This window comes from Anabrus simplex, chromosome 2 (assembly GCF_040414725.1).
Source record: "Anabrus simplex isolate iqAnaSimp1 chromosome 2, ASM4041472v1, whole genome shotgun sequence".
Taxonomy (NCBI): domain Eukaryota; kingdom Metazoa; phylum Arthropoda; class Insecta; order Orthoptera; family Tettigoniidae; genus Anabrus; species Anabrus simplex.
The window spans coordinates 314044372-314067655 of NC_090266.1; the positions used below are offsets into that span (position 1 = coordinate 314044372).

At 40.4% G+C, this 23284-nt stretch overlaps 1 protein-coding gene across 1 annotated transcript in view; it reads left to right on the forward strand.

The window, feature by feature from the left end:
• Positions 1 to 23284, forward strand: part of LOC136863524 (osmotic avoidance abnormal protein 3-like) — a 268651-nt gene that overhangs the window by 225002 nt on the left and 20365 nt on the right. Inside the window, exon 19 of the mRNA XM_068225983.1 lies at positions 12915 to 13103. Coding sequence (XP_068082084.1) covers positions 12915 to 13103 — 189 coding nt within the window. The remainder of the gene's footprint in view (positions 1 to 12914; positions 13104 to 23284) is intronic.

Below are 23284 nucleotides of genomic sequence, written 5' to 3' on the forward strand. Positions count from 1 at the left end.
CCGCGTAGTAGCTGTGAGATTGCATTCGGGAGATGGTGGGTTTAAATCCCCCTGAATATGGTTTCACACCAGGCAAATTCTGGTAAGGACCCAACTAGAGTATGGTTCCAATGTATGGGACCCTCACCAGGATTACTTGATTCAAGAACTGAAAAAAAAAGAAAAGAAAAGCAGCTCGATTTGTTCTGGGTTATTTCCAACAAATGAGTAGCGTTACAAAAATGTTGTAAAGTTTGGACTGGGAAGACTTGGGAGAAAGGAGACGAGCTGTTCGACTAAGTGGTATATTCCGAGCTGTCAGTGGAGAGATGGCGTGGAATGACTTTAGACGAATAACTTTGAGTGGCGTCTTTGAAAGTAGGAAAGATCACAATATGAAGATAAAGTTGGAATTCAAGAAGACAAATTGGGGCAAATATTCATTTATATGAAGGGGAGTTAGGGATTGGAATAACTTACCAAGGGAGATGTTCAATAAATTTCCAATTTCTTTGCAATCATTTAAGAAAAGGCTAGGAAAACAACAGATAGGGAATCTGCCACGTGGGCGACTCCCCTAAATGCATATCACTGGTGATTGATTAATTGATTGATTGATTGATTGATTGATTGATTGATTGATTGATTGATTGATTGATTGATTGATTGATTGATTGATTGATTGATTGATTGATTGATTGATTGATTGATTATCGTTGCACTAACACATGGAAGGTTTTCGGCAGCGCAGGGATGGGAACGGGCTTTAATTAAGGTACAGCTCCAGAATTTGCCTGGTGTGAAAATGGGAAAGCACGGGAAACCATCTTCAGGGCTGCCGACAGTGGGGTTCGAAGCCGCTATTTCCCGAAGGTGAGCTGATAGCTACGTGACCCAAACCACGCGGTCATTTACTCGGTGCTACCAATTTATAAGTAAACGAAAGAGAAGTAAACTCGTGTCCTCATCCTGAGGTGGTGCAGCTCTTTCCAGACACACCCCCAGTGGAGGTGAGCTGCATGTACCATTTCAACCACATACCAGCGCTCCTATCATTCTTACATCTCTGCTAGTACAGGAAATCGATACCAGGCCTCGAAGAGCAGCAGTTATAGCACTAACCGTTACGCTACGCAGGTGGACAAGTAACGAAAGAAATCCCGATACCTTCACTTTTCGGGGATAGGACTATTTTGCTCAGCCTGAGAACTGTGAGTTTGCAAAGAGGTATGAAAACGTGTCTGTTAGTAGAAGCTCAGGAAGAACTGTAGATGTCAAGTCGAGGCAGAGAAGATGTGCTTAATTCACCGGCAAAGACATAATTTCGATTTCCCGTTAGCAAGTAGGAACATAAAAAGAGGAACTTCACTTCTGGAGAGTTCGATGTGCTTGGAGTTCACTCAGCCCACAACAGAAATTAGTACCAGATGAATTTCTAGTGGGCAAAGCCTGCCGAGCAGAGGGCTAAACATGGTATTCCACATCGTGCTGAGGTTACGGCTAAAGGACACCTTTACTATCCACTCTTTCTATGGCCTTGATAGCCCGTTCACATGGCTTTGATTAGTTCTTTGTAGCTGTTTGAACAAGTCGCTATATCTACGTGAATGATGTTGGGAATGATTTCCTATAGCACCGAAAGAACAACTACGGACTTCTGAAGAAAGCGAACTTTAAGTTGTATTGTCTGTTTGCTTATAAGCAAGTCCTTCGTAACAAGATATTGGTGTCTGTTGTTTCTTTTAGAAGATTTAGACATTCTGGTCATCAGACCAGTACAGCTGGTGTGAATATTATTCATAATCAATGTACCGTACATGGAAATGGATATCATTATATCCAGTCCCTAAAACGAGAACAAATGAATTTTCAGTACGCGAAAACATACTCTACTTAGCAGTATCTTACTTAGCTATGTCGTAAACATTTGTAGATATGTGTCGCATGCAATTATGGCAGTATTATACAGTAGTACCCTATTTGTTTGACGATGCACTTACTGTAATTAGATTTGCACTACTCGTGTAGCTGAGACCTTCAGTGCATGCCTAGCAAACACGTAGGCTATTTGTACTTATAATCTTCACAAGTAGACTGGCATACCTGTGATAGAACTAACAACCTTCTCGAGTGAATAACATCAGAAACTTCTTGTTCGTACTCATTATATTTTGATAACTTACGTTTAAAGCGAGTGACACTTATTATCGTTTGATGTCAATAATTTACTCCCACCTCCAAATCGAATTAACCTTAGCTGCTTGGAATCAAGTTCTAGCAGTAAAGCTACTAGCTAGGCTTGTGGTCGATTTCCAGTAAGCGCGAAAACTCTCTTGTAAAATAATACACTATTTCATGTTGACATCCCAAAGGGTAAGGGTAAGGGACTGATATCAAAGTTTTCCGGTCACTTTATATAAGAAGACTGAACTTCAGCCATTTAATAGGACATTGTATGCGTACTAGAACATGGATGACTCTCCAGACGAGTTATTCCTTCTATGCTACAAATGCACAAAGGAAGCATCTTGGGCTGCAAATAAAATGAAGTAGGGTTGTCAATTCCTTTGCAGACTAGACACTAGTGCCAAGTTGCGAAACTCCCTAGCCGTATGCATTTGTTGAAGCCCTTCATTTCTCGGGCTGGGCACAAAAGAGATAGGACCAACAAGAAAGTTAGAATACTCTTAATATTAACTAGCATTTGAACCCGTCCTTCGCACGGAAATTTGCAGTGGATTACACGTTTCCTTCGGGAATTTATGCGAAGTAACATAGCTCTATTCACGTTTAATGCGACATGTTAAAATGACATTTTCCTACGACAGCGGTGGCAGTAAAGTGAAATATGATGAAGCTGAACAATTTCGAGAGAGAATGAGGACGATTTCCAAAATTATTGTACGATACAGTTCCTGGTCCGAATTGTACGAAATTCTCCGTGGTTCTCAGGTTGCATATTGTATCTCTGACCACTGGCGTGACGCTCTTACGTTGATAATACCTTCCTTAATATCTGTCCTATCGAAAAGAGTAAAATGGCTCTTTAGTTTTTCCCGTTGCCCACTTTGAAGTGACATGCAAGATATGTCCCATGGGACTTGGAATAAACATCCAATTTTTCGTAATCATCTGCGTTATTATCCGTAGTACGATGAATACGTACATGGCATAAAGGAACGGAAATGACATTTTCTTAAACGTTTGTTGTATACAGTCTTTTGATAGACCTAATGTCAGCTAAAACATTTGAGAATAATCTTCCTATATACACCAACTCCCTGTGATTACCATGATATCTTATGCACCTGATAACACAATCCTGAATGAGTAGAATCCAAATAAATAGTTTGGTTTAAATGAGTCCACCAGTTTTCCACTTTTAGGAATATGACAGACAGACACCAAAAGGAAAAGCTCTATCTCATGTTTTCTGTGTGTTCAGTTACATTAGGTGGGGTTTATATTCAAGCCGAGAGAAATATGATGCATCCTCTGATTTTCTCCAGTTATCGATCCTTCAAATAACTGTTGATCTGCGAGGATGTCCGTCACTGGCTGCAGATCATGAACCCCGTAGAAAATAGTACTTTTTCCGTCATATGAAGAGTAAGCGAAATTACATACATAACAAACAATATTTAAAATGAAGGGGCGTTTCCCTTACAGCCCACACACATATTTTACACATAATCAGTAGTGTAACAGAAAATTGAAAAAAAAAAATCTTCTGGTCTTCTTATAAACCTCCAGTCTATTCCGTGATTTTTAAATATGCATATCAAAACCTGCTCTTAAACGATTAAACTCTAAATATGAAGGTCGTTCGAGATATAATCAATAGTGTAAAGAAAAATTTAAAAAACTGTTCTTTTATTCCTATAAATCCCCAGTCTATTCAGTGATTTTTAAATCATGTGCATTTCGAAACCTGCTCCTGGATGATTAGACTCTAAATAATAAGTTCGGTATAGATGTTGTCAATAGTGTAAGGGAAAATGGAAAAAATCTCTTCGGGGCTTTCTATAAACCCCCAGTCTGTTCAGTGATTTTTAAATTATTTGCATATTGAAACCTGATCCTGGATGAGTAGACCCTAAACATGCAGTTTGTTCGAGATATAATTAATGGTGTAAGATAAATTTGAGAAGAACTCTTCTCGTCTTCTTATAAACCCCCAGTCTCTTACTGATTTTTAAATAACACGCATACTGAAACCTGCTCCTACATAAGAAGAGTCTAAATTTGAAGTTTGGTCGAAATATAATCAATAGTGTAAGATAAAATTGACAACAACACTTCTGGTCTTGCTGCAAACCCCCAGTCTGCTCTGTGATTTTTAAATTATCTGCATATCGAAACATGCTCCTGGATGAGTAGACTCTAAATATGAAGATTGGTCGTGATGTAATGAATAGTGTAAAAGAAAATAGAAAAATCACTTCTGGTCTTCGTATAAACACTCAGATTATTCAGTGATTTTCAAATGATGTTGTTGTTTGAGTCATCAGTCCATAGACTGGTTTTAAGTAGCTCTCTATGCCACTTTATCTTGTGCTAATTTTTTGATTTCTACATAACTGCTGCATTCTAGATCTCCTCTAATCTGCTTGTCATATTCATACCTTGGAATACCCCTACCGTTCTTACCCCCTACACTTCCCTCAAAAACCAACTGCACAAGTCCTGGGTGTCTTAATATGTTTCCATTCATTCTATCTCTTCTTCTCGTCAAATTTAGCCACAACGATCTCCTCTCACCAATTCGACTCAGTATCTCTTCATTCGTGATTCGATCTATCCATCTCACCTTCAGCATTCTTCTGTAACACAACATTTCACACTTGTCAACACGGCTTTCTTTCTGAGCGAGTTATCGTCCATGTTTCACTTCCACACAGTGCCACGCTCTAAACGAAAGTCTTCAAAAACATTTTTTTCTAATTCCTATATCAATGTTCGAAGTGAGCAAATTTCTTTCCTTAAGAAAGGCCTTTCTTGCTTGTGCTAGTCTGCATTTTATGTCCTCCTTACTTCTGCCATCGTTAGTTATTTTACTACCAAAGTAACAATATTCATCCACTTCCTTTAAGACTCCATTTCCTAATATAATATTTCCTGCATCACCTGCCTTCGTTCGACTGCACTCCATTACATTTGTTTTGGACGTATTCATTTCCATCTTGTACTCCTCACACAAGACTCTGCCCATACCATTAAGTAACTTCTCCAGATCTTCTGCAGTCTCAGATAAAATAACAACATCATCGGCAAATCTCAGGGTTTTGATTTCTTCTCCTTGGATTGTGATTCTCTCTACAAATTATTCTTTGATTTCCTTTACAGCCTGTTCTATGTAAGCACTGAAGAGGAGGGAGACAAACTGCAGCCTTGCGTCACATCTTTATGGATTGCTGCTTCTTTTTCGTAGCCCTCGATTCTTATCACTGCAGACTGATTTTTATACAGATTGTAGGTATTTCTTCTGTCTCAGTACCTGATCCCGATCACCTGCAGAATCCCAAATAGCTTGATCCAATCAACATTATCAAATGCATTTTCCATATCTACGAACGCCATGTAGCCTATGTCGGCTTGACCTTAATTAGACCCTCTAAGATCAGACGTGAAGTCAGGATTGCTTCACGTGTTCCTACATTTCTTCTGAAGCCAAATTGATCTTCTCCCAACTCAGTTTCAACTTGTCCTTCCATTCTTCTGTAAATAACACGTGTTCGAACTTTGCAGGCGTGAGATACTAAGCTAACGGTGCGGTAGTTTTCATACTTGTCAACACCGGCTTCCTTGGGAATAGATATAACAACATTCTGCCGAAAATCGGATGGTACTTCTCCTGTCTCATGCATCTTGCACACTAAATGGAATAACCTTGCCATGCTTGTTTTTCCTAAGGCAGTCAGTAATTCAGTGGGAATGCCATCAATTCCAGGTTCTTCGCTCCTGTTCAGGCTCTCAAAGCTCTGTCGAATTCTAACCTCAAAACTGGGTCACCAATTTCATCAGTACCAACAGCCTCTTCTTGTTCCCGAAACATATCATCTACGTCCTTACCTTAATACAGCTCTTGGATATGTTCCTGCCATCTTTCTGCCTTGTCTTCTTTCACTAGAAGTGGTTTTCCGTCTGAGCTCTTAATATTCATACACCTAGTTTTCCTGTCTCCAAAGGCTTCCTTGATATTCCTGTACGCAGCATCAACCTTTCAACTTTCAACATCCCTGTACTTCTCCTCCAGTCATTATTCCTTAGCTGCCCTGCACTTCCTATTCACTACATTAATTAATCGCCTGTATTTTTTTCTGTCTTTTTCACCTTTTACATTCTTGAATTTTCGTCGTTCATCGATCAGGTCTAGTATTTCTTGAGTTATCCACTGATTCTTAGTTGATCTTTCCTTTCTTCCTAACATCTCTTCAGCAGCCCTACTGACCTCATTCTTCATGACTGCCCATTCTACTTCTAATGTGTTTCCTTCAGCCTTTTCATTTAGCCCTTGTGCAACATGTTCCTGGAAACAACGATATGCGTATAAAAACCTGCTCCTGAATGAGTTTACTCTAAAGACAAAGTTTCGTCGAGATCTATCCAATCGTTTCTCCGTGATGGTGGAACAACAAACCAGCAGTATGTTAAGATTGTCGGTTACAAGGAAAATGTCCAGATAGCTATTGGCTTTACGTCGCACCGACACAGATAGGTCTTATGGCGACGATGGGACAGGAAAGGGCTAGAACTGGGAAGGAAGCGGCCGTGGAGTTAATTAAGGTACAGCCCCAGCATTTGCCTGGTGTGATAATGGGAAACCACGGAATGTCCAGATAGAGGAGGTGATTAATGCTAAAGAATTATTACGAGTTACATATGATAACAATGACATTTACAATAAGGTACAGATGTTAAATCAAGAAAAGCGGATGGAATTGGTAAGATTTCTGAGGATATACTAAAGACAATGGGTTGGGATATAGTACCATATCTGAAGTACTCATTTGATTATTGTTTGCATTAAGGAGCTGCACGAAATGAATGGAGAGTTGCTATAGTGGCCCCTGTGTATAAAGGAAAGGGTGATAGACATACAGCTGAAAATTACAGGCCAGTACGTTTGATATGCGTTGTATGTAAGCTTTGGGAAAGCATTCTTTCTGATTATATTAGATATGTTTGCGAAATTAATAACTGGTTCCACAGAGACAAATCGGGTTTAGGAAAGGTTATTCCACTGAAGTTCAACTTGTAGGATTCCAGCAATATATAGCAGATATCTTGGATTCAGGTCAAATGGTCTGTATAGCGATTGACCTGTCTAAAGCATTTGATAGGGTGGATCATGGGAGACTACTGGCAAAAATGAGCGCAATTTGACTAGACGAAAGAGTGACTGAATGGGTTGCTTTATTTCTAGAAAATAGATCTCAGAGAATTAGTGTAGGTGAAGCTTTATCTGGCCCTGTAATTATTAAGAAGGGAATTCCTCAAGGCAGTATTATTGGACATCTATGTTTTCTTATATATATAAATGATATTAGTAAAGAAGTGGAAGCTGAGATAATAATTTTTGCAGATGATGTTCTGTATACAGTAATAAATAAGTTACAAGATTGTGAGTAACAGTAAAATGACCTCGATAATGTTGTGAGATGGACAGGAGGCAATGGTATGTTGATAAACGGGGTTAAAAGTCAGGTTGTGAGTTTCACAAATAGGAAAAGTCCTCTCAGTTTTAATTACTGCGTTGATGGGGTGAAAGTTCCTTACGGGGATCACTGTAAGTACCTAGGTGTTAATACAAGGAAAGATCATTATTGGGGTAATCACATAACTGGGATTACCGAGCTCGATAGCTGCAGTCACTTAAGTGCGGCCAGTATCCAGTAATCGGGAGATAGTGGGTTCGAGCCCCACTGTCGGCAGCCCTGAAGATGGTTTTCTCTGGTTTCCCATTTTCACACCAGGCAAATGTCGGGGCTGTACCTTAATTAAGGCCACGGCCGCTTCCTTCCAATTCCTAGGCCTTTCCTATCCCATCGTCGCCGTAAGACATATCTGTGTCGGTGCGACGTAAAGCAAATAGTAAAAAAAAACTGGGATTGTAAATGAAGGGTACAGAACTCTGCTCATAGTTATGAGGGTATTTAGGTATTGTGGTAAGAATGTAGAGGAGAGGGCATGTAAGTCCCTGGTAAGACCCCAAATAGAGTATGGTTCCAGTGTATGGGACCCTCACCAGGATTACTTGATTCAAGAACTGGAAAAAAATCCAAAGAAAGGCAGCTCGATTTGTTCTGGGTGATTTCCGACAAAAGAGTAGCGTTACAAAAATGTTGCAAAGATTGGGCTGGGAAGACATGGGAGAAAGGAGACGAGCTGCTCGACTAAGTGGTATGTTCCGAGCTGTCAATGTAGAGATGGCGTGGAATGACATTAGTAGACGAATAAGTTTGAATGTTGTCTTTAAAAGTAGGAAAGATCACAATATAAAGATAAAGTTGGAATTCAAGAGGACAAATTGGGGCAAATATTCGTTTATAGGAAGGGGAGGTAGGATTGGAATAACTTACCAAGGGAGATGTGCAATACATTTCCAATTTCTTTGAAATCATTAAAGAAAAGGCTAGGAAAACAACAGATAGGGAATCTGCCACCTGGGTGACTGCCCTAAATGCAGATCCGAATTGATTGTGTTAGACAAACAGACACGAAAAAACCACCGATACGGTCTTGAGTTGACCTAAAACGGATAAATATATCAACATAAGGTGAAATAAATGAAATTACAGACAGCGGATCCCATACAATGTTATTTACAAGAAGATAACGGTAATATATTCCAAAATCCAGAAACCTGTGATGGTTGAGCAGTCACTTGGAAAAATTCTCTTCATCAGATCTTCCAGTATTCATATTGCAGAAATGCCAACTGTACAATCCATTCTGCCTGGAAATAGTTTTGGCTCTTCAGTCCTCCATTTATATAAACGCCAAGTCAACGGCAGTGGCCATATGTTAGGTACCATCCCGTCATTTGCTTGGAGATAGCTGCAGACCAAACATTGGCTATGTATATTTCCTTTCTTAATCCGTTTTACTGTCCAGGGTTGGCTTGTCCCTCAGACTCAGCGAGGGATTCCACCTCTACTGCCTCAAGTACAGTGTACTGGAGCGTAAGACTTTGGGATGGGAATACAACTGGAAATGAGGACCAGTACGTCGCCCATGCGTCCTCAGCTGCTATGCTGAACAGGGGCGTTGTTGGGGATGGGAACATTGGAAGGTATAGGCAAGGAAGCAGGAAAGGAAGCGGTCGTGGCCTTAAGTTAGGTACCACCCCACCATTTGCCTGAATATAAAAGTGGGAAACCATGGAAACCACTTCGAGTATGGCTGAGGTGGGAATCGAACTCCCCTCTACTCAGTTGACCTCACGAGGCTGACTCGATCCCGTTCCAGTTCTCGTACCACTTTTCAAGTTTCGCGGCACAGCCGTGAATCGAACCCGGGCCTTCGGGGGGTGGCAGCTAATCACACTTACCACTACACCACAGAGGTGGACATGTCTTCACCTACGTTCAAAAACTTGCGCGGGTTGTCTTAACACGCTTTGACCGATAATTGCAACATTTAGCTCATTATCTTCAAATCACTTTCAACAGAAACTATATTGGTAACTAAAACGCTGTCAAAAAAACACTAGAGTGACTTCTTATTCATCTCTACTTTCCAGACAACCCTATATCATGAACACTGGCATCATACTTTAAAGTAGGTTTGAATAAGACTATGAGAAGCGTTGTTGTAATTACCCCAGGCATAATATCAAAAGTATCTCTTGTGAATACACGACGATACGTACGTGTGACGTCAGTGTGCCTGGAAGAGTTGACGATCACGACGAACACGGTTGGTTGTGTTAATGTCCAGTCCACTCAGTAAGTTGAGTAGAGAAAGGACGTTTCAGCAAGAAAGTGCTTTTAATGAAGAAACTAAAACTCGACAGTGCTGATGCAGAAAATTGCCTCTCATAACCGACGAGGTCCAGTAAACTTTTTGCACAAATCTTTAGAAAACACGTTCGATATTTAGGCTTCAAAACACTTTCGTGAGGTAGAGAATAATTGAAGAATTTAATAATAATAATAATAATAATAATAATAATAATAATAATAATAATAATAATAATATTGTTTGCTTTACGTCACACTAACTACTTTTACGGTTTTAGGAGACGCCGAGGTGCCGGAATTTAGTCCCTCAGGAGTTCTTTTACGTGCCAGTAAATCTACCAACACGATGCTGACGTAATTGAGCACCTTCAAATACCACCAGACTGAGCAAGGATCGAACCTGCCAAGTTGGGGTCAGAAGGCCAGCGCCTTAACCGTCTGAGCCACTCAGCCCGACCATTGAAGAATTTTGGTGTTGTGTTTCATATAACATTAGCAGCGTTATATTGCAACATTTTGTAACCATTCGAGTTATCATGAATAATAAACATCAGGATGAATAGTAAGTAGGACAATGTGTGGTCACAAGGACAGGAACAGAAGTCAGTGTTTACTTGTAATGATCTCTGCACGACAGATAATATTAATGTAAAGAATAGCACTTGCATGTTTTGAATTTCCCTTCAGTAGCTGTAGATGTAGATCTTAAGAGACGCCGTAACGTGTCGGTAGCCAATGACATGGAGTTGTTTAATTCAGACACCCTCTAAAGCCACCGCTTTCAGCCTGGATCGGATTCGCTTTCTTGGCAACGGAAAGGCAATGACAAACTGCTATTTGCTTTACGTCGCACCGACCCAGATAGGTCTTATGGCGACGATGGGATAGGAAAAGCCTAGGATTGGGAAGGAAGCAGCCGTGGCCTTAATTAAGGTACAGCCCCACAGCATGTGGTGTGAAAATAGGAAACCACGGAAAACCATCTTCAGGGCTGCCGGCAGTGGGGGTCGAGCCCACTATCTCCCGGATGCAAGCTCACAGCCACGCGCCCCTAACCGCTCGGCCAACTCGCCCGGTAATGACAAACTGACAAATCAACAGAGGTCGGTACGGCAATTAGAATTTATCACCGTGGATGAGAACATGATGGAGGTGTTCAGTGAGAGAAAAGGAAATCATGCGTGCATAATGACAGCAAGATGACCAGTCGGTCACCAGGAACTTTCTTGTTCTATGTAAGTTGGACAACATTACTCAGAAATCAACAAAGCTTACAACCATTCAACGCAATTGTAATGAGGGTTCCTGAGGTACGGTTATTCTTCTTTCTTCTTTTCCTACTGCTCTTTCGCGGGTCGCGGGTGCGAACTGCATCGCACGGCCGGATGCCCTTCCTGACGCCAATCCTATATGGAGGGATGTAATCACTATTGCATGTTTCTGTGGTGGTTGGTAGTGTAGTGTTTTGTGCGAATATGAAGAGGAGAGTGTTGGGACAAACACAAACACCCAGGTCCCGAGCCAGAAGAATTAATCAGAATTAATTAATCAGAAGCGATTAAAATCTTCAACCCGGCCGGGAATCGAACCCGGGAACAGAAGGCCAGTACGCTGACCATTCAGCCAACGAGTCGGACTCCTGAGCTACGGTTATTGAGGAGGTAGTATCCCGCTCAGAAGAATGATCCTCCTCGAGATTACATTTCTATGTTATTGTTCACATACGTGCACATCGCACGACACTTGACATTGGATGGTAAACTTCATGGATATTCTGTGAACATCTATTCTTTCAACATTTCATGTAGAGAGATTCCTTTACTGTACTCCTGTAGTACACATTATTTTGTCACCAGTGACTTGGTTCCTTAACACAAACAAGGGGTCCATTTTACGACTTGGAGGTTTCAGAGGAGCATATTCGACAGAATGTTAAACTCCTAAGTTTTACTCCTCTCCAATAACGTCACCGGTGATTCCAACGCTTTTGGCTGTATAAACCAAGGAGCGGCGTGTTTAGCAGTATGAATCAATTCTTTTTGGATTAAATTCCTAAACATTGCCTGTTCAACGTTTACTTATGAAGATATTGTGGCATATAATACATCTCTATACTGCTGGCAGGATGTAGTGTTTACAGTCTGCTGGTACGGGCTAGAATAAATTTGTTACTTTCATTGGCCTGTCTCAGTCTCATCCTTGGCTTTGACAATATGAAAGTGACCGAGGTATGAGCGATAATAGTAACACCATTTCTTATGCAGCCAGTCCCTGCTATGAATGGTGTGAAAAAATAGCTCATAGTGTCGGTTGTTGCATGCATTTCAGTGGGTTTGGCAGACTGATATGTAAAAACAACTTCTGGCTCAGTGAGGAAAGCATCGGGAAACTACCTCACTCCTCATTTCCCTAGTATGCCTCTTCATTGACACCTAGTCTATATATGATAGCTGTTGGCGGAGCTGTGGAGGATCAAAGCAGCCTACGGGCTAAATACCCAACATACATACAACATTATAATAATAGATACCGGTAGAAAAGGTCCAGCATACAGTATACTCGCAAGATAAATCCAAAGTTTCCGTTCTTGAAGATGAATACTTTTTGTCACATACTGATGGTGTACGGGGAAGAGACCATTCTTGTTGGTGTCTGACACTTCAGTTATTCTCCTCACACTGAACGTAACTTTGAAACAAATATATGATGTCAATTTGGAACACGTTTGATGAACTATTGAACTCCTTAAAGCATTAGTAATTTGTTAATACTGAAAACTGTTTTCTATATATATTACATGGGTAAATTGTATCTTCCTTCATTATTTCCCAGCTGCATATAACATGTAATATGTTCCAATCTCAGTATGAAAGGCGAGGCATCTGATATAAGTAATCTTCTTATGTACCTTCTATCTTCTTTCTTGCTCATTCACATTATATTAATGGTCACATTCTCTTGTGCTTCCAGATTATACTAGCCGAGTGAAGGGAAATAGTGCGAATGGAATAAACAACGTAGCGAACAGTAGCCTAAACCAAAGTGGATTCCACGCCTCGCTCAACGCCCTAAATCTTAACTCTTCTCTGAAAAGTAATTCGTTCCTAAACAACTCTTGGGGATCGAACACCTTTACGAGCAATGGAAATGGATGGATAGGTGAGGATATTCTTGTTATCTGCTTCAAGTCTTCTTTCTAATCCAAAATTAGATCTGTTTTACAGCTAAAGTACACAAATACAGTATACTAACAAGGAAGAGTTGAGGAGTTGTCGACGAGAATCACAGCTTAGGACGATAATGGTTCCAGGGCGGTGTTTGTAAGGTGATATGATTCACAGCTGCCCGCAGCTCCTGATGCAGCGATGGAAAGCAGTGCTGGCGTCGCATATATTTTGTACAACCAACAATCGAATAGACTATTCACGTATAATACCGATATATTTGGTAAGTCGAAAGTGACATGTGTACAAAAGGAAGGAATGCAGTATACAGCTAACGGTTTGTCACTCTGAAATTGTTTCAGTCTAATGTGGCGGAGAACTTATAGGCTAATGTGGTGACAGAGATAACATAATATGAACCAAATTCATTGTAAAGCAGGCAAAAACATCACAAGGAAGACGGAACATACGATATTATAGGCTAACATAGCACATACTTCATTCAGCTTTAGGGTGATGTGTTGTAAGAAGACAGTCACAGATTGAAACTATTTCAGAATGATACAAACCACTAGCCATATACTGTATGCGTTTCTTGTGTCCGCGTGTCACTTTAACATACCATATATCGGTATTGTAAATAGTCTGGTCGATGGCTGGTTGCTTTCTGTCGCTATATCGGGAGTTACTTAAGGCTTACACATACTGCCCTGGAACCGTTGTCGTTCAAAGCTGAAAATTTCATCGAGATTATCATCGACAGCTCCATAACTCTCCCTTGTAACTGAATTTGCCCTGTACTGCGAGTGCGAAGATTTAATTTTCAGTAAAGTCCCATGATAACGACCAATCACTGTTATGTCCATAATAGCTTTTGCCATTTTTATTTATTCTTAACACTATTTCCGAATGGTAATGGTTCATATGAAGTTTAATGCGTGCTATTTATAAAATAGGGAGGAATGGCGCTTAGAAGCTAGCAGTGAATGTGAGCTTACAGGTACTGCTGAACTGCGACCCTTCCCTGTCTAAGGAAAAACGAAAATATATATTTATCTATCTTGTAAGGATTTCACATTACAAAGGTGAAAAAATTGAGTGTAATTGTAAGGATTTGAAAAACTATATTCTTTATCCGAACAAAAGCATATGTTAAGATAATGGTAATCGCAGAATAATAAGCAGTGTGTTCATTGCAGGATATATCGAATCTCTCTTGAGTGGTAGAAGGTCTAGAGCAGTGACTGGCTACTTTCACCACAAGTTGAGCGCGAACTGCAGTGTGGGAAGTCACTCTTTCGTATCGTGAAAAAATTAGTGAAATCATTGAAAATTTAATGTAATTTAAAGTAAAATATTGTAATTCATTTAATGTTTACGGTTTACACACCATCTGAAAAACTAAATTGGCACTCAAAGCTCGAGCTTTTTTTTGCTAGTTGCTTTACGTCGCACCGACACAGATAGGTCTTACGGCGACGTTGGGACAGGGAAGGGCTAGGAGTGGGAAGGAAGCGGCCGTGGCCTTAATTAAGGCACAGCCCCAGCATTTTCCTGGTGTGAAAATGGGAAACCACGGAAAACCATTTTCAGGGCTGCCGACAGTGGGGTTCGAACCTACTATCTCCCGAATACTGGATACTTGCCGCACTTAAAAGCTCGAGCTTTAATGAATATTGCAGCACGTTAATGTTACACAGTATAATAGTAATTCTACCAGCACGCACGCACCCCAGCACCTCTAACAACTCTTCCTTACACTCACCAAGTAGATCGGCACCGCCCTGGTGGACTGAGTCAGTGGCGGCGGGAAGGACCCCACGGGGGGGGGGGGGGGCTGGGGTGGCGACCCATGACTGTTTCTTAATTCAGTAGCTGAAAAGTGATTTTAAGTGTTGATAAAGCTACAGCGCACAAAACACTATTATTTGTATTGCAGAGGGTTATTCCAAACTTGGCCGTCGTAGTGCAGAGCTTCTTTCGTCAATAGGAGCACGCTAGTTATTTCTGAAAGAATGTGGCTTTCTCAACCTGTTCCAATAATAACCATCCCCTGCTGCCACTCGCTACAATCAACAAAGCTTTCTAAATAATTGGACAGTTTTGAGAATCCAGTAGTCAGGGAAGCTGCAATAACAAAGACATCCTCCTTAACTAAACTTTAAAGATGGTTTTCTGTGGTTTCCCATTTTCACACCAGGCAAATGCTGGGGCTGTACCTTAATTAAGGCCACGGCCGCTTCCTTCCAACTCCTAGGCCTTTCCTATCCCATCGTCGCCATAAGACCTATCTGTGTCGGTGCGACGTAAAGCCCCTAGCAAAAAAAAAACCTAAACTTGAAATACCGGTACTGAAGGCTCGAGCCTGTTTATAACTCTCGGCAGTCACTATAGGTAAGTAGGCCTACGATTGACGATTGGGTTGTAAATAGCAGTAAATTATTTGGTCCTACGAACGAGATTATTTCTTAATATTGTGACGGTCAGCGTGTTTTGGTTACTATAATTGCGATATGCATTTCTTGTGTGTTTGTTTGTGTGTGTGTGTGTGTGTGTGTGTGTGTGTGTGTGTGTGTGTGTGTGTGTGCTCGTACCGTATAAGTGTATTTTACTTCCTTCGGATCTGAAAACTAAATTGTGTGACTTATTGTTATTCAATCAATCAATCAATCAATCAATCAATCAATCAATCAATCAATCAATCAATCAATCAATCAATCAATCAATCAATCAATCAATCAATCACTACGGATCTGCATTTAGGGCAGTCGCCCAGGTGGCAGATTCCCTATCTGTTGTTTTCCTAATTATTGTTCCGGAGTTTCCGTGGAACAGAGAGGTGAAAGAAGGTGCGGGCTTTGTCAAAAGTCAAAGATGAATTTAAAACTTGAAAATAAAGGTTATATTTCTTTTCAGAAAGTAAATTTTAACAAACAACTTTTCAGGTACCGGTACAAGTAGTTAGGTACTGTACCGGAAAATGATTGTGGGGTTTGAGCATGGGAAGGATCTCAGGTAGTGTTCGGTGTTTTTTGGAGCAGGTATAGAGACGGATAGTATCGCAGGGCGAATAATAGATGGTAATTCTTTTTTCTATAGAATTTATTAATAATAGCCACAGATATATCACTCTGCAATTGCAACTCAACTTGCTAATTAATATTTGCCAAAATGAAGAAGAAAAGATTTATGTTATGATTTTCTTGACGTCTGTTCGCTTGAGAATTTCAAAAATAATTATTGTTCTTCTATAGAACATGAATAGCCTATAGTCTTTCTAATTTTAAATGCAAACACACAAAAATATTGCCTAGCACCTTGGAAATTGTCATTTCCTCATTTAAGGTGCTGACCTACAGTCTTTCTAAATTTTGAAACAAAAAATAAACACACACTTGTCATGGAAAGTTTGATAAATTAAATATTTGAACTCTTGCAGTATGTCTTTCAGTTTGTTTGAATTGAAAGAATGAAATGAGTAAAGCACTTCCACTATTAATGATTTAGAAAAGAATTTATAGCAAAATATGAACTTTTTAACTGACGATGAAATTATGAATTAACAACCACACGCAGTACTTGTAAAAACACCGTACTGAACAAAGTGCTTAGTAAAAAGTCAGTCAGTTGTGATTACTCACTCAGATTACTAGAAGATCTGCTTACTAATGTTGGAGTTGAGCTGTGCGGTGTCTGGAACATTCCGCGGAGTGCGGACGAAGACTCGAACTCAGCACCAGCGATGTTCAGTGAAGATACCACGTTTATCTCCCTCGTCGACGTCCCTCGATGGATACCATAACTGAAGAAACCATGTAAATCCCTCGTTGGAAGCGGCGTTTAATGTAGCAGGATCTCGTAGCACGTTTGCCAAGATTTCCGTTGTTCTTGGAAGTAATGTCGGAACACGGAAAGTTCAATTGGCACTATTGAGAATATTACGGGTGTTAATATCACACACCGTCGTAATGTACAGTTCTATTTTTACACTGATTTTACGGCGTTAAATTAACATTCACAGTCAATGCTGCAGAAAACACAGTTTTTATATACACAGTTCATAAGCACTTGAAAACGTGATCTATCACAGTTTCTATCACGGTCTCTGAACAAATATTATTAACAGATTAAGGCGGTTTTATGGTTATATTCACACTACACCAGTCCGTACTATTTAATATTATTGAAAAATGTCCTTAATGTTCACTGGATTTCTCACCTTAGTGATAGAAAGATCGAGAAAGTGCACAATGAAAATAGTTCATCTTTGCCCTGTTCTGGGACGAATATCGAGTAAATACAGTCTCACACAGTTCACTGTAAGGGAAATATGTCTTAGAAGTGGTTTTAAATTACGATTTCAGTTTACCACACGCAATGATTTATGATATTAGCACAGTTTAGAATTATGTGGAACTTGCACAGTTCACGGTGTCGTATTTTAGTCAGTGAAATATTAGACACTTCAATTATTACTTCGTATTATATGTTCACCTTTATAATAAATTTGCAAGTATAATATCACTCTAATTCACCTTGAAAAACGTCTAGAATCTTACAGTCGTCGCGGCGCGGCGGAAAATTCACGCACGGTACGACGTCCTTTTACTATTACAACAGCGTTTGAGTACGGCCACTATTATGTCCTCGCGAATCGCGACGAGCATACTTTCTACACACACTGTGCACACATTACTCTGTACACGGGACTGCACTGACGGGACTGCACTGGCTATGGCCTTGGACCAGTGACCTATATATACACGTCAGGCGGGCAGCGCTTGGAATCAGGTGATAAGGGGCGAGTATTTCTCCCAAATTTTAAATTGTCATATCTCGGAAAACACTGGATGGATTGATTTCAAATTTGCAGGGTTTTGTTTCTAGAACATTAGCTATAATTCAGCGTTGGTCTCGTGTTAATCGGCTCAGGCATTAACAAGTTCATGAAAATAGCCGAGAAACTTCTGTAGGGGAAGTAAGCTGCATGCGGCGGTGACGTCACTTGACGTTCCTTGACTTGCGTTCTCGCTCGTGTCGTGCAGTAGGTACGAGAACATTCCCTCACACAGCTGTTCACGTATCGGAACTGAATTGTATGCTAGAAAATAATATTTGTAATTTATATGTGCCAGGGCCTATGCCTTCCTGGTACAGTACAACATGGGAAAAACAGGAAAAACCCAGAAAGAGCAGTTACAATTTGGTGTCGTCCCATTTGCGATCAGTCTCATTTGCGATCACTCAGGTAGAATACAAGACCAGTTTATTTTTGACGAGTTAAGCATTGTCCCATTTGCGATCACTCTTATCAGTGACATACAAATAGTCAGGAATAGGTTGCTGTGAGGGAATTCCTTACTGAAGAACTGGTACAGGAACACATCCCTCAAGTAACTGGCGAAACTGCATACTAGGATTTTTACGAATCGTATATTGAAACTCATTAAATTACTTATATGTACCGTTTGGGACTGATGCGTTAATATCGCGACTAACAGAGAATACACGGGACTCAAGTGAACCTTTTATTTAGAGTTACCAAATGGCTGTGGATGTAAAGGCGGTTAAATGAGTTTTAAGAAGTAGGACAAAAAATAGGCTTATTAAAACCGTTCCATTTTACAATTTTCAATTTCAAAACAAAGTATTTTGCTGTAACACTTTGCTTCCTCGATCGTGCTATCCTTTTTTTTGCTATGGGCTTTACGTCGCACCGACACAGGTAGATCTTATGGCGACGATGGGATAGGAAAGGCCTAGGAGTTGGAAGGAAGCGGCCGTGGCCTTAATTAAGGTACAGCCCCAGCATTTGCCTGGTGTGAAAATGGAAAACCACGGAAAACCATCTTCAGGGCTGCCGATAGTGGGATTCGAACCTACTATCTCCCGGATGCAAGCTCATAGCCACGCGCCTCTACGCGCACGGCCAACTCGCCCGGTACGCTATCCTTTTTGAGGCAATTGTAGCTCGTCTCAAACTTGACAGTTAATTTACACTTTCTTATACAATAGGGGACACTATTAAATTACTGCTTAATTAATGCTCAAACTGTTCGATTATTCATACTGACACGTTAAGTAACCAGCTGCTCAAAATATAATTAGCCTACTTTCATCTATCTCTACGTATGTCTACCACTGGGGTCGGGATGAGATGAGATTAATTTTACGGGGTGTTTCTACGGCCGGATGCCCTTCCTGGCACCAGCCTCAGTTGAGGAGCTAATGAAGATGAAATGTGTTATGGTGAATGAAATTGGGCAGGGAGTGGGAGGACACAGCTCTGCCCTACTGATAGGAACTGTACCGGCATTTACCTGGAAGTGAAAATATTAAACCACAGAAAACCATTCGGAGAACAGCCGACGGTGGGGTTCGAACCCACGCGTTTGCCGAATGCAGAACTTGGCTCCAAAGCCGCAGCGCGTTAAAACGCACGGCCACTCCGCCTACTTTCACCTACATAAATAAAATTATAATTTTTGTCTATACGCTCGGATTAGATGTACAAAATTTCAGAACTTAATGTTAAGAAAATGTTTAGATTAAAATAAGTTGAAAAAATGATAATTCTATAATGATGGCGCGAAAAGGTGAGATTACATTCGGGAAATAGTGGGTTCGAATACCTCCTTCCCACTCCTAGCCCTTTCCTATCCTATTGTCGCCATAAGACCTATCTGAGTCGGTGCGACATAAAAAAACCTTTAAGTGAGAGGTTGTGCGGAGTACCCCCTAATTAGCAGTCCCCGTGCCCCATGGACGTTGGAAAACCCCGATAGGCTGCTGATAATTTTACAGTGGTCGCAAATGGGACACGAACTGGTATTTTCACATTCTTGTTTTCCACTGTAATCGGGAGTGATCGCAAATGGGACAACTTTTGCTGTGATCGCAAATGGGACACAACCTACAATTTTGAGCTTCAAGATCATACTTTACAAAGGTCCCAACATCGTTAATGTTGCGTTTTGGCAGGTAGAAAAGGAGATATATCCCCCAAACATTTTTAAAGAGCACTTTGCTACAACTGTTACAATTTACGGCCTTCCAAAGGCACCACACAATATTACACAAATATCAGAAAAGTGCTTACATGCTCTTGAAATTTAACGAAGGGGATTGCGCTCACCAACTTTTACGGCCTACACAAGGCAACTTTACACAATACCTTACAATTTCTGGCCTCTCTAGGCCCGACCTACACTTTACAATACCATGTTAAGTACCTTTAGTTACACAGGGGTATCTAGTACCCATGCTACTGGGCCTTCGTGAAAAAGAAGAAAAGGTTAAATTACTGGCTCAAACTCAAAAATATATGGAGGCGTACACTTGCGCTCCTTGACAACCAAGTTTTAAAGCCCTACTTGGGCTCGCGGCCCAATGATACAGAGGCTAATCCCAAACTACTGAGGTGACTAGAAGGACAAGTTAATTAATGATTTACAGGAAAAAACGTTTACAAAATCATAGTCACCTCAAGATAAATTGAAGGGGAATTCGAGAGGGTAACGCACTCCCTATCCCCGATTTACAGTTTAAGCCTTTATGAAATTTTACATTTTAGAAAACAGACGGTTACATAGTTAAAGATCAGAACCTTTCCATCGGGTCAGTTCGCGGAGATAGCTACAGAGATAGAAAACTGGTGGCCATAACCTGGGCTGATGTTCTGCCTGCCGAAGAATGAGGAACCCCGCCTGCTCTCTAAACACACACACTCAGTAATTCGACGATCTATAAGACAAGTTAACTTGAAAAAGCCGCAGCTTTTATACCCGAGAGGAGGGTTCGAGAAGGCTCTGGACTAAATCCGGACAGACCCTCTCATTTTATTGGATAATCAAAAAGTTACAAGAAGCCTATGATTGACTGAAAAATAAATACAGAAAACTTATGATTGGTTAAAAACCAACGCTGGCGGGATGAGAAGGAAGTGTTGCAAACCTTGAAGTATCAAAATAATGAAAGTCAATTCAGTTGAGAAAACCTATAAACACAAAACTTCTTTAAATCACTAATTATTCCACCTTGCACCAGAGTGCATGACCTCAACTTTTTTAGTAGAGACATCTATGGAGAAAAGTGCGAACTTCTTGATGTAAACGAAAACAAAACAAATAAATCCAGTCAGTTTACGAAACTTTAAAATAACATATTACTCAGTTATTTAGTAGTGACATCTCCTGATAATGTCCAAACTTCATGCATTAGCTGTTTCAAGTTTAGTATGAAGATAGCGTTCCTTAAGGCGCTTCATTTAAATGAACGGGGATGAGGTGTACCTCCCGGTACAATTATTATTATTATTATTATTATTATTATTATTATTATTATTATTATTATCATCGTTGCTGTTCATTGTAATAATATACAACCTTGTACTACGAAATAAACTTTTAACCTTTCTTATCAGGAAACGAGGGAGCAATTTTAATTAACGTGGGGGTGGGGGCGAGCTTCTTATCGCCGCTACTGGATTGAGTAGCCAGAACACCGGCAAGTATTTACCAAACATCACCCAACTCTTAACTATAACCTCAACGACAGCATCCTACTATGCATCATTCCGGCCAAGACTCGCAATCAACCTACCACCAACGACTCCGAGAGAAACCTCTTCCATCAGAGACGCCTGCTGCTCAGAAACTGCTCCTATCATAATCTCCCCCCCTCAAGCAGAATATTCCGATGACGACAATCACATGATGGATTACAAATCCCAACTACACTATCACCGTAAACTGCTCATTATTATTATTATTATTATTATTATTATTATTATTATTATTATTATTATTATTATTATTATTATTATTATTATTATTATTATTATTATTATTTATTTTCCTTAAATTGTACATGTACAATTTAGGGGTGGTAGATGGAGAAAGGGCAAGCCCCACATACACGGAAGTGCCTCCATCTCCACATGTGTACATAAACTCTACTGAATATTTACATATAAACTTATGTAGACAGTTTTAAATTTACATGTTTACATTCCAAACACTGTACTCTTAGAATAAAAATTACCTTGATTTATCCTGAAAATATTAGAGTAAGAAGACCCAGCCATTTATACTCTCACTCATACCCCTGTATACACACTCATTCACAACCACTCCCACACGCGCACGCATACACATACGCCCACATACACCTGTACTTGCACCAATCCTTCTTGCAATTCTACTTTATACAAGTTATAGGCCTATACATCGCATATGGGTTTCTGTTTACATATACATTTTCTTTACTTCGCGGAGGAAGTGAGGAAGAGGAAGCAGCTTTACTTCAGATGGTAGAAGGTTCCAGGTACGAGCAGCCCTTGCGTAAAACCCATTTAAATATGTGGTTGTTCTAGCGAAGGGAGGGACAAGAGTAACTCGTTGGCCTCTTTTAACAGAGCGGCAATTGAGCTTCAGGCGGTGGAAAGGGGAAAGGTGTGTGTTGTCTGTCAGGGATTTTAAGGAAGGCTACGTCTATTTGTGTACATAACGAGTTAACTAGTGGTAATGATCTGGCTGTTTTTAAGGGGATGTGTTTGTTAATTAAACGTTCCGCTCGTCGCTGGATACCCTCTAGTTTCCTCATATTTTTCGTTGTCGTTGGATGCCAGGAAGGAAGGCCATGACTCATTACGTACAGTACAAACCCGTATCAAATACAGACATGTATTGCCCAATGATTTCACATTTCTATTCCCAAAAGAAGACTCAGACCCATCACTCATAACAACAGAACTAGCAAGACACAACGTAGAATACGTAATCAATCAAGAACCCAACACACCAACGCCAACTATGGACAAAAGCACATAAACCAGACAAAAAATCACACATACAGAAACTCAAACCAACGACCCTCCACTCAAATTCACAAAATACACCCAAACTACCATTCCGAAACAAGAGAAAAGCTGTCACCAAGCCACTGAAGCACAACAACCCACTACAGACACTGGCACATAAATAGACCCCTCACCAACTATCCACACAGACACTGACGCACAAGCAGAACTTGACTAACCACCCACACACCACCCAACCCCTTACCAACCCAAACAACACAAACCGAACCCGGGACCTAGATTATAATGGCCTCAAATCCAAATACACAAAACACAGCTACACAGACAAGGAACAGGCGTAAAAACCTTGCTCCTAA